The 13,023-nt window shown below is 47.8% G+C and overlaps 1 protein-coding gene across 1 annotated transcript in view; it reads left to right on the top strand.

The window, feature by feature from the left end:
* LOC135513380 (disintegrin and metalloproteinase domain-containing protein 12-like) overlaps positions 1 to 13,023 on the top strand; it is a 280,995-nt gene that overhangs the window by 254,423 nt on the left and 13,549 nt on the right. Inside the window, exon 21 of the mRNA XM_064936305.1 lies at positions 7,991 to 8,266. Coding sequence (XP_064792377.1) covers positions 7,991 to 8,266 — 276 coding nt within the window. The remainder of the gene's footprint in view (positions 1 to 7,990; positions 8,267 to 13,023) is intronic.

The following is a 13,023-nucleotide window of genomic DNA, read 5'->3' as shown; positions in this document are numbered from 1 at the left end:
CTACACACCCCAATACGTCCCTCCATCCAAGTTGTGTATCTGTGTGATTTATTTTTCCTTTGAATTTTTATGGGAAAAATGACTGATTTACAGTTCATGGGGGTTGTCTAATCACACATATGAAGTTTTGGACAGATCTGATTTTTTAACCCTTCCAAACAGCCCCTGAGTCACCAATTATGGCACTTCCGGTTGGCACAGGAAGCTATAAATACACACATGTCTTGACTGACATAGAAACCTAGGGAATCCTGAGTTTTAAGTCTTTAAGTTGAGAATTGACTGATCTACACAGGGTTGAATAATGCAGAGGCCTTGGCACCTTTCGAGGTGATGTACATCCAAATACCTTTTGGGTCAATTTAACCACTTCCGGTTGCTCCAGGAAGCTTAGAATCGACACAGGTAGACCTCATAGTGGTCTGATGGAATGTCATAGAAGACAGGTTCATACAGCATTCATAACCCATAAAGACCCCAGGTTGTATTTAGGGGAGCAGGCAATGTATTCCTATGGGGAGAGAAGTCAATGCACACTGTTTTTTTGTAAACACCTTCTTTTAACTGTGAAAGGTTAATGCCACACAGTCAAGGTTAGGCTTGCACAGATCGGGAGGACCTTAGGAACAGTCCTGTGTTTGAATTGTCCTTCTAAACCTAACGGTTCCGCCGCTGTCACCCAAAATCAAATAACATTGTGGTGCAGGCTTCATTGTGGGCCTATTTTTCTCATGGTCGCTGCGCTCAGACCGAGCGAGCTACGGTCAAGCGGGGCACCTCGTTGGACTCGGCACGGCCTTGGGATTATGTTTATGCCATTGCCTGCTCTCTGTGTCTTTAAACACCACGCTTTGTCACTCCATCCTTGCTGTGTGTGTGTGTGAGAGCTTTTCTTTGACATCTGTTGGGAAAAATGACTGATTTACAGTTCATGGGGGTTGTCTAATCACACATATGAAGTTTTGGACAGATCTGATTTTTTAACCCTTCCAAACAGCCCCTGAGTCACCAATTATGGCACTTCCGGTTGGCACAGGAAGCTATAAATACACACATGTCTTGACTGACATAGAAACCTAGGGAATCCTGAGTTTTAAGTCTTTAAGTTGAGAATTGACTGATCTACACAGGGTTGAATAATGCAGAGGCCTCGGCACCTTTCGAGGTGATGTACATCCAAATACCTCTTGGGTCAATTTAACCACTTCCGGTTGCTCCAGGAAGCTTAGAATCGACACAGGTAGACCTCATAGTGGTCTGATGGAATGTCATAGAAGACAGGTTCATACAGCATTCATAACCCATAAAGACCCCAGGTTGTATTTAGGGGAGCAGGCAATGTATTCCTATGGGGAGAGAAGTCAATGCACACTGTTTTTATGTAAACACCTTCTTTTAACTGTGAAAGGTTAATGCCACACAGTCAAGGTTAGGCTTGCACAGATCGGGAGGACCTTAGGAACAGTCCTGTGTTTGAATTGTCCTTCTAAACCTAACGGTTCCGCCGCTGTCACCCAAAATCCAATGACATTGTGGTGCAGGCATCATTGTGGGCCTATTTTTCTCATGGTCGCTGCGCTCAGACCGAGCGAGCTACGGTCAAGAGGGGCACCTCGTTGGACTCGGCACGGCCTTGGGATTATGTTTATGCCATTGCCTGCTCTCTGTGTCTTTAAACACCACGCTTTGTCACTCCATCCTTGCTGTGTGTGTGTGTGAGAGCTTTTCTTTGACATCTGTTGGGAAAAATGACTGATTTACAGTTCATGGGGGTTGTCTAATCACACATATGAAGTTTTGGACAGATCTGATTTTTTTAACCCTTCCAAACAGCCCCTGAGTCACCAATTATGGCACTTCCGGTTGGCACAGGAAGCTATAAATACACACATGTCTTGACTGACATAGAAACCTAGGGAATCCTGAGTTTTAAGTCTTTAAGTTGAGAATTGACTGATCTACACAGGGTTGAATAATGCAGAGGCCTCGGCACCTTTCGAGGTGATGTACATCCAAATACCTTTTGGGTCAATTTAACCACTTCCGGTTGCTCCAGGAAGCTTAGAATCGACACAGGTAGACCTCATAGTGGTCTGATGGAATGTCATAGAAGACAGGTTCATACAGCATTCATAACCCATAAAGACCCCAGGTTGTATTTAGGGGAGCAGGCAATGTATTCCTATGGGGAGAGAAGTCAATGCACACTGTTTTTTTGTAAACACCTTCTTTTAACTGTGAAAGGTTAATGCCACACAGTCAAGGTTAGGCTTGCACAGATCGGGAGGACCTTAGGAACAGTCCTGTGTTTGAATTGTCCTTCTAAACCTAACGGTTCCGCCGCTGTCACCCAAAATCCAATGACATTGTGGTGCAGGCATCATTGTGGGCCTATTTTTCTCATGGTCGCTGCGCTCAGACCGAGCGAGCTACGGTCAAGAGGGGCACCTCGTTGGACTCGGCACGGCCTTGGGATTATGTTTATGCCATTGCCTGCTCTCTGTGTCTTTAAACACCACACTTTGTCACTCCATCCTTGCTGTGTGTGTGTGTGAGAGCTTTTCTTTGACATCTGTTGGGAAAAATGACTGATTTACAGTTCATGGGGGTTGTCTAATCACACATATGAAGTTTTGGACAGATCTGATTTTTTTAACCCTTCCAAACAGCCCCTGAGTCACCAATTATGGCACTTCCGGTTGGCACAGGAAGCTATAAATACACACATGTCTTGACTGACATAGAAACCTAGGGAATCCTGAGTTTTAAGTCTTTAAGTTGAGAATTGACTGATCTACACAGGGTTGAATAATGCAGAGGCCTCGGCACCTTTCGAGGTGATGTACATCCAAATACCTTTTGGGTCAATTTAACCACTTCCGGTTGCTCCAGGAAGCTTAGAATCGACACAGGTAGACCTCATAGTGGTCTGATGGAATGTCATAGAAGACAGGTTCATACAGCATTCATAACCCATAAAGACCCCAGGTTGTATTTAGGGGAGCAGGCAATGTATTCCTATGGGGAGAGAAGTCAATGCACACTGTTTTTTTGTAAACACCTTCTTTTAACTGTGAAAGGTTAATGCCACACAGTCAAGGTTAGGCTTGCACAGATCGGGAGGACCTTAGGAACAGTCCTGTGTTTGAATTGTCCTTCTAAACCTAACGGTTCCGCCGCTGTCACCCAAAATCCAATGACATTGTGGTGCAGGCATCATTGTGGGCCTATTTTTCTCATGGTCGCTGCGCTCAGACCGAGCGAGCTACGGTCAAGAGGGGCACCTCGTTGGACTCGGCACGGCCTTGGGATTATGTTTATGCCATTGCCTGCTCTCTGTGTCTTTAAACACCACACTTTGTCACTCCATCCTTGCTGTGTGTGTGTGTGAGAGCTTTTCTTTGACATCTGTTGGGAAAAATGACTGATTTACAGTTCATGGGGGTTGTCTAATCACACATATGAAGTTTTGGACAGATCTGATTTTTTTAACCCTTCCAAACAGCCCCTGAGTCACCAATTATGGCACTTCCGGTTGGCACAGGAAGCTATAAATACACACATGTCTTGACTGACATAGAAACCTAGGGAATCCTGAGTTTTAAGTCTTTAAGTTGAGAATTGACTGATCTACACAGGGTTGAATAATGCAGAGGCCTCGGCACCTTTCGAGGTGATGTACATCCAAATACCTTTTGGGTCAATCTAACCACTTCCGGTTGCTCCAGGAAGCTTAGAATCGACACAGGTAGACCTCATAGTGGTCTGATGGAATGTCATAGAAGACAGGTTCATACAGCATTCATAACCCATATAGACTCCAGGTTGTATTTAGGGGAGCAGGCAATGTATTCCTATGGGGAGAGAAGTCAATGCACACTGTTTTTTTGTAAACACCTTCTTTTAACTGTGAAAGGTTAATGCCACACAGTCAAGGTTAGGCTTGCACAGATCGGGAGGACCTTAGGAACAGTCCTGTGTTTGAATTGTCCTTCTAAACCTAACGGTTCCGCCGCTGTCACCCAAAATCCAATGACATTGTGGTGCAGGCATCATTGTGGGCCTATTTTTCTCATGGTCGCTGCGCTCAGACCGAGCGAGCTACGGTCAAGAGGGGCACCTCGTTGGACTCGGCACGGCCTTGGGATTATGTTTATGCCATTGCCTGCTCTCTGTGTCTTTAAACACCACGCTTTGTCACTCCATCCTTGCTGTGTGTGTGTGTGAGAGCTTTTCTTTGACATCTGTTGGGAAAAATGACTGATTTACAGTTCATGGGGGTTGTCTAATCACACATATGAAGTTTTGGACAGATCTGATTTTTTTAACCCTTCCAAACAGCCCCTGAGTCACCAATTATGGCACTTCCGGTTGGCACAGGAAGCTATAAATACACACATGTCTTGACTGACATAGAAACCTAGGGAATCCTGAGTTTTAAGTCTTTAAGTTGAGAATTGACTGATCTACACAGGGTTGAATAATGCAGAGGCCTTGGCACCTTTCGAGGTGATGTACATCCAAATACCTTTTGGGTCAATTTAACCACTTCCGGTTGCTCCAGGAAGCTTAGAATCGACACAGGTAGACCTCATAGTGGTCTGATGGAATGTCATAGAAGACAGGTTCATACAGCATTCATAACCCATAAAGACCCCAGGTTGTATTTAGGGGAGCAGGCAATGTATTCCTATGGGGAGAGAAGTCAATGCACACTGTTTTTATGTAAACACCTTCTTTTAACTGTGAAAGGTTAATGCCACACAGTCAAGGTTAGGCTTGCACAGATCGGGAGGACCTTAGGAACAGTCCTGTGTTTGAATTGTCCTTCTAAACCTAACGGTTCCGCCGCTGTCACCCAAAATCAAATGACATTGTGGTGCAGGCTTCATTGTGGGCCTATTTTTCTCATGGTCGCTGCGCTCAGACCGAGTGAGCTACGGTCAAGCGGGGCACCTCGTTGGACTCGGCCCTGCCTTGGGATTATGTTTATGCCATTGCCTGCTCTCTGTGTCTTTAAACACCACGCTTTGTCACTCCATCCTTGCTGTGTGTGTGTGTGTGAGAGCTTTTCTTTGACATCTGTTGGGAAAAATGACTGATTTACAGTTCATGGGGGTTGTCTAATCACACATATGAAGTTTTGGACAGATCTGATTTTTTTAACCCTTCCAAACAGCCCCTGAGACACCAATTATGGCACTTCCGGTTGGCACAGGAAGCTATAAATAAACTCATATCCTCATTGGGGTATGCCTTTACAGAATCCTGAGTTTTAAGTCTTTACGTTAAGAACTGAGTTATTTACGGAGGGTTTAGTGAGTGTGTGTTATTTCAGAAAATCATAGAAAATCACAGAAATGTCGCAGAGCTCCGCAGCACATTTTAAAAATACTCGTATGAACACCCTGCAACTGGATCTGTAACCGTTGAAAAAAAAAAACACCTATATCTGAACATCACGATCTGGTCAACGTACGATTTCTCGTAAATGACGATAGATAAATGGCCGATTTTTTTTTTATTGACACCGGAGGCTCCTTGACTTTGACGTGAAGTGAAAAAATCTTTTCTCTATTTTCATTTTGGACCTTTAATCCCAGAAATATGGCCATAACTCAAAAACCGTTGAGGCCTAGACGCCATCTTGTTCGGGGCCATCTTCCCATAATGCCAAACCTACGCTCACCAAGTTTCGGCTTCGAAATATTTTCGGTTTCCGAGATATGGCACGTCGTGATTCGGGATGTTTTGTCCAATAGCAATATGATTGCTTATGCCCTCTTGTGGGATATTTCGGCATTGCGCAAAAATGGGCTAAAATTTGTTTATTTTATTAAACGAAAACCGAATGTCCGACAAAGTTCATTTGATGACTTCCCGGTAGGTCTGGCCCTACCGCTCGGCCCGACGCCGTCCCCGAATTTCTAAAATGTTTTCGGACGTCTAGTAAGGGACCGTACAGTTCCAATAGGGACTTTCTCACTAACTATACGGTGATTGTCGAAATGTTCCCTTAAGGTATGGAAAGGAGCTTATCAAGGCATCAAGCTCATTGATGAACTCTCCGAGGGAACCTGGAGGGCGATAAATGATAAGGATGTTAAGCTTGAAAGGGCTGGTAACTGTGACAGCATGGAATTCAAAGGAGGCGATAGACAGATGGGTAAGGGGAGAAAGAGAGAATGACCACTTGGGAGAGATGAGGATCCCGGTGCCACCACCCCGCTGACCAGAAGCTCTCGGGGTGTGCGAGAACACGTGGGCGGACGAAGAGAGAGCAGTAGGAGTAGCAGTGTTATCTGTGGTGATCCATGTTTCCGTCAGTGCCAAGAAGTCGAGGGACTGGAGGGAGGCATAGGCTGAGATGAACTCTGCCTTGTTGGCCGCAGATCGGCAGTTCCAGAGGCTACCGGAGACCTGGAACTCCACGTGGGTCGTGCGCGCTGGGACCACCAGATTAGGGTGGCCGCGGCCACGCGGTGTGGAGCGTTTGTATGGTCTGTGCAGAGAGGAGAGAACAGGGATAGATAGACACATAGTTGACAGGCTACAGAAGAGGCTACGCTAATGCAAAGGAGATTGGAATGACAAGTGGACTACACGTCTCGAATGTTCAGAAAGTTAAGCTTACGTAGCAAGAATCTTATTGACTAAAATGATTGAAATGATACAGTACTGCTGGAGTAGGCTAGCTGGTAGTGGCTGCGTTGTTGACTTTGTAGGCTAGCTGGCAGTGGCTGCGTTGTTGACACTACACTAATCAAGTCGTTCCGTCGAGTGTAATAGTTTCTACAGTGCTGCTATTCGGGGGCTAGCTGGCTAGCTAGCAGTGTTGATTACGTTACGTTACGTTAAAAGAACGACAATAGCTGGCTAGCTAACCTAGAAAATCGCTCTAGACTACACAATTGTCTTAGATACAAAGACGGCTATGTAGCTAGCTAGCTACGATCAAACAAATCAAACCGTTGTACTGTAATGAAGTGAAATGAAAATGTGATACTACCTGTGGAGCGAAGCGGAATGTTGACCGGGTTGTTGAAGTTCTATTCGGTAGACGTTGGCTAGCTGTTGGCTAGCTAGCTAGCAGTATCTCCTACGTTAAGGACGACAAATAGCTGGCTAGCTAACCTCGGTAAATTAAGATAATCACTCTAAGTCTACACACTCTAAACTACACAATTATCTTGGATACGAAGACAGCAAAGACAACTATGTAGCTAGCTAACACTACACTAATCGAGTCGTTCAGTTGAGTGAATAGTTTCTACAGTGCTGGTATTCGTTAGCTAGCTGCTGGGCAGATAGCAGTGTAGACTACGTTAGGACGACGAAATACGATAATTACGCAATTATCTTTGATACAAAGACGGCTATGTAGCTAGCTAAAAAGAAATTGCTAAGATTAGACAAATCAAACCGTTGTACTATAATGAAATGTAATGAAAATGTAATGAAAAGTTATACTACCTGCGGACCGAAGTGTAGATGCGACCGCTCGCTCCAACCCGGAACCGGAAGTGGAGAGGAGAGGAGATGAAGCAGAGGGGGAGGAGTGGAGAGGAGGTGAAGGAGAGGGGAGGAGTGGAGGTGAAGGAGAGGGGGAGGAGTGGAGAGGAGATGAAGGAGAGGGGGAGGAGTAGAGTGGAGGTGAAGGAGAGTGGGAGGAGTGGAGACGAGATGGAGAGGGGAGTGGAGGTGGTGAAGGAGAGGGGAGGAGTAGAGAGGAGGCGAAGGAGAGGGGCGGTAGAAGGGTGGAGATTTGACTTGACAGCTGATGATATGAAACAGACTTCCAGGAGGTTCTGCTCTGGTCTGTTTTTGTTCTGGGTTGTGTTCATTAGACACCAAACGGAAGAAAACACACTGAAACAGGGAGGGACAACCTGAACTTCCATTGAAACACATTTTGATAAAGTGGGTACTAATGAATATGACCCCGTTTCTGATTGATGTGTCTGTGATTCTGCATCCCGTCTCTCCACAGCCTCCTCCCCAAAACCAACACCCCCCTGGACAGCTCTACCCCTCCCACAGCCAGCGACGACTACCCCAGTGCTCTCCTGTTCACCTCAGTCACCCCGTCCCCCTGTCCCCTACGTCCGCCCCCGGACCAGGACAGCCCAGACCACCTACTCCCCCTCCTCACCGAGCCCTGCCTCCCCATGGCCAAGGACATGCCCACAGCCACACCCAGGCTCCGCCCAGAGGGGCATCATTTCGCAGTGTGCCACAGCAACATAACTCCTGCAGGATGGTCTTGGTGAGGCAGTGTGTGTGTGTGTGGGGGGGGGGGTTGAGCGAGGATGGTCTGACTCTTTGATATTGTACCTGAATGAGGACGCAGGGAATCCAGGGAACTAATCCTAACCCAGGGAATCCAGGGATCTAACCCTTACCCAGGGAATCCAGGGAACTAACCCTTACCCAGGGAATCTAGAGAACGAACTCTAACCTTAACCCAGTGAATCTAGAGAACGAACTCCAAGTTACGGGAGGAAGGTATTGGTGAGGGAGTGGAGGATGGTCTTGGTGAGGGAGTGGAGGATGGTCTTGGTGAGGGAGTGGAGGATGGTCTAGGTGAGGGAGTGGAGGATGGTCTAGGTGAGGGAGTGGAGGATGGTCTTGGTGAGGGAGTGGAGGATGGTCTTGGTGAGGGAGTGGAGGAAGGTCTTTGTGAGGGAGTGGAGGATGGTCTTTGTGAGGGAGTGGAGGATGGTCTTTGTGAGGGAGTGGAGGATGGTCTAGGTGAGGGAGTGGAGGAAGGTCTTGGTGAGGGAGTGGAGGATGGTCTAGGTGAGGGAGTGGAGGATGGTCTAGGTGAGGGAGTGGAGGATGGTCTAGGTGAGGGAGTGGAGGAAGGTCTTTGTGAGGGAGTGGAGGATGGTCTAGGTGAGGGAGTGGAGGATGGTCTAGGTGAGGGAGTGGAGGAAGGTCTTTGTGAGGGAGTGGAGGATGGTCTAGGTGAGGGAGGGGAGGATGGTCTAGGTGAGGGAGTGGAGGATGGTCTTGGTGAGGGAGTGGAGGATGGTCTTGGTGAGGGAGTGGAGGATGGTCTAGGTGAGGGAGTGGAGGATGGTCTAGGTGAGGGAGTGGAGGATGGTCTAGGTGAGGGAGTGGAGGATTGTCTAGGTGAGGGAGTGGAGGATTGTCTTTGTGAGGGAGTGGAGGATGGTCTAGGTGAGGGAGTGGAGGATGGTCTTGGTGAGGGAGTGGAGGAAGGTCTTTGTGAGGGAGTGGAGGATGGTCTAGGTGAGGGAGTGGAGGATGGTCTAGGTGAGGGAGTGGAGGATGGTCTAGGTGAGGGAGTGGAGGATGGTCTAGGTGAGGGAGTGGAGGATGGTCCTGCTGAGGGAGTGGAGGATGGTCTAAGTGAGGGAGTGGAGGATGGTCTTTGTGAGGGAGTGGAGGATGGTCTAGGTGGGGGAGTGGAGGATGGTCTAAGTGAGAGAGTGGAGGATGGTCTTTGTGAGGGAGTGGAGGATGGTCTAGGTGAGGGAGTGGAGGATGGTCTTGGTGAGGGAGTGGAGGATGGTCTTGGTGAGGGAGTGGAGGATGGTCCTGCTGAGGGAGTGGAGGATGGTCTAAGTGCGGGAGTGGAGGATGGTCTTTGTGAGGGAGTGGAGGATGGTCTAGGTGAGGGAGTGGAGGATGGTCTAAGTGAGGGAGTGGAGGATGGTCTTTGTGAGGGAGTGGAGGATGGTCTAGGTGAGGGAGTGGAGGATGTTCTAGGTGAGGGAGTGGAGGATGGTCTAGGTGAGGGAGTGGAGGATGGTCTAGGTGAGGGTGTGGAGGATGGTCTAGGTGAGGGAGTGGAGGATGGTCTAAGTGAGGGAGTGGAGGATGGTCTTGGTGAGGGAGTGGAGGAAGGTCTAGGTGAGGGAGTGGAGGATGGTCTAGGTGAGGGAGTGGAGGATGGTCTAGGTGAGGGAGTGGAGGATGGTCTAGGTGAGGGAGTGGAGGATTGTCTAGGTGAGGGAGTGGAGGATTGTCTTTGTGAGGGAGTGGAGGATGGTCTAGGTGAGGGAGTGGAGGATGGTCTTGGTGAGGGAGTGAAGGAAGGTCTTTGTGAGGGAGTGGAGGATGGTCTAGGTGAGGGAGTGGAGGATGGTCTAGGTGAGGGAGTGGAGGATGGTCTAGGTGAGGGAGTGGAGGATGGTCTAGGTGAGGGAGTGGAGGATGGTCCTGCTGAGGGAGTGGAGGATGGTCTAAGTGAGGGAGTGGAGGATGGTCTTTGTGAGGGAGTGGAGGATGGTCTAGGTGGGGGAGTGGAGGAGTGGAGGATGGTCTAAGTGAGGGAGTGGAGGATGGTCTTTGTGAGGGAGTGGAGGATGGTCTAGGTGAGGGAGTGGAGGATGGTCTAGGTGAGGGAGTGGAGGATGTTCTAGGTGAGGGAGTGGAGGATGGTCTTGTTGAGGGAGTGGAGGATGGTCCTGCTGAGGGAGTGGAGGATGGTCTAAGTGAGGGAGTGGAGGATGGTCTTTGTGAGGGAGTGGAGGATGGTCTAGGTGAGGGAGTGGAGGATGGTCTAAGTGAGGGAGTGGAGGATGGTCTTTGTGAGGGAGTGGAGGATGGTCTAGGTGAGGGAGTGGAGGATGTTCTAGGTGAGGGAGTGGAGGATGTTCTAGGTGAGGGAGTGGAGGATGGTCTAGGTGAGGGAGTGGAGGATGGTCTAGGTGAGGGAGTGGAGGATGGTCTAGGTGACGGAGTGGAGGATGGTCTAAGTGAGGGAGTGGAGGATGGTGTAAGTGAGAGAGTGGAGGAAGGTCTAGGTGAGGGAGTGTGATGTCCTGTTCTCCTTCCACAGGTCTTGTGTGTCCTTTAAAACGTTGTGTGTTGACAGTTCTTTATTTAACTAGGAAAGTAGTTACAATGACAGACTAACCCGGCCAAACCCGGACGACGCTGGGCCAATTGTATGCCGCCCTATGGGACTCGTAATCACGTCCGGTTGTGATACAGCCTGGAAACAAACCAGGGTTGTAGTGCTGCCAGAGCAGGGGAGTTGTATACAGGCCAGGTTAACCAGGGTTGTAGTGCTGCCAGAGCAGGGGAGTTGTATACAGGCCAGGTTAACCAGGGTTGTAGTGCTGCCAGAGCAGGGGAGTTGTATACAGGCCAGGTTAACCAGGGTTGTAGTGCTGCCAGAGCAGGGGAGTTGTATACAGGCCGGGTTAACCAGGGTTGTAGTGCTGCCAGAGAAGAAACAGAGCTGATTAAACTATTTCTGGAAAATTAGACTAGAGGAGGTTTCTATCAGACTAGAGGTACATGGAGGTTTCTATCAGACTAGATGAGGTTTCTATCAGACTAGAGGAGGTTTCTATCAGACTAGAGGAGGTTTCTATCAGACTAGAGGAGGTTTCTATCAGACTAGAGGTACATGGAGGTTTCATTCAGACTAGAGGAGGTTTCTATCAGACTAGAGGAGGTTTCTATCAGACTAGAGGAGGTTTCTATCAGACTAGAGGTACATGGAGGTTTCTATTAGACTAAAGGAGGTTTCTATCAGACTAGAGGAGGTTTCTATCAGACTAGAGGAACATGGAGGTTTCTATCGGACTAGAGGAGGTTTCAATCAGACTCGAGGATGTTTCTATCAGACTAGAGGAGGTTTCTATCAGACTAGAGGAGGTTTCTATCAGACTAGAGGAGGTTTCTATCAGACTAGAGGAACATGGAGGTTTCTATCAGACTAGAGGAGGTTTCTATCAGACTAGAGGTACATGGAGGTTACTATCAGACTAGAGGAGGTTTCTATCAGACTAGAGGGACATGGAGGTTTCTATCAGACTAGAGGTACATAGAGGTTTCTATCAGACTAGAGGTACATGGAGGTTTCTATCAGACTAGAGGAGGTTTCTATCAGACTAGAGGGACATGGAGGTTTCTATCAGACTAGAGGAGGTTTCTATCAGACTAGAGGGGGTTTCTATCAGACTAGAGGTACATGGAGGTTTCTATCAGACTAGAGGAGGTTTCTATCAGACTAGAGGGACATGGAGGTTTCTATCAGACTAGATGAGGTTTCGATCAGACTAGAGGGGGTTTCTATCAGACTAGAGGTACATGGAGGTTTCTATCAGACTAGAGGAGGTTTCTATCAGACTAGAGGGACATGGAGGTTTCTATCAGACTAGAGGAGGTTTCTATCAGACTAGAGGGGGTTTCTATCAGACTAGAGGTACATGGAGGTTTCTATCAGACTAGAGGAGGTTTCTATCAGACTAGAGGGACATGGAGGTTTCTATCAGACTAGAGGAGGTTTCTATCAGACTAGAGGTACATGGAGGTTTCTATCGGACTAGAGGAGTTTTCTATCAGACTAGAGGGACATAGAGGTTTCTATTAGACTAGAGGGTCATGGAGGTTTCTATCAGACTAGAGGAGGTTTCTATCAGACTAGAGGTACATGGAGGTTTCTATCAGAATAGAGGGGGTTTCTATCAGACTAGAGGAGGTTTCTATCAGACTAGAGGTACATGGAGGTTTCTATCAGACTAGAGGTACATGGAGGTTTCTATCAGAATAGAGGGGGTTTCTATCAGACTAGAGGAGGTTTCTATCAGACTAGAGGTACATGGAGGTTTCTATCAGACGAGAGGGACATGGAGGTTTCTATCAGACGAGAGGGACATGGAGGTTTCTATCAGACTAGAGGGTCATGGAGGTTTCTATCAGACTAGAGGATGTTTCAATCAGACTAGAGGAGGTTTCTATCAGACTAGAGGGACATGGAGGTTTCTATCAGACTAGAGGGTCATGGAGGTTTCTATCAGACTAGAGGAGGTTTCTATCAGAATAGAGGGGGTTTCTATCAGACTAGAGGAGGTTTCTATCAGACTAGAGGAGGTTTCTATCAGACTAGAGGGACATAGAGGTTTCTATCAGACTAGAGGAGGTTTCTATCAGACTAGAGGAGGTTTCTATCAGACTAGAGGAGGTTTCTATCAGACTAGAGGAGGTTTCTATCAGACTAGAGGGACATGGAGGTTTCTATCAGACTAGAGAGGGTTTCTA

Source organism: Oncorhynchus masou, chromosome 24 (genome assembly GCF_036934945.1).
Source record: "Oncorhynchus masou masou isolate Uvic2021 chromosome 24, UVic_Omas_1.1, whole genome shotgun sequence".
NCBI classification, from domain to species: Eukaryota; Metazoa; Chordata; class Actinopteri; order Salmoniformes; family Salmonidae; genus Oncorhynchus; species Oncorhynchus masou.
This window is presented reverse-complemented; position numbering and strand designations above follow the sequence as displayed.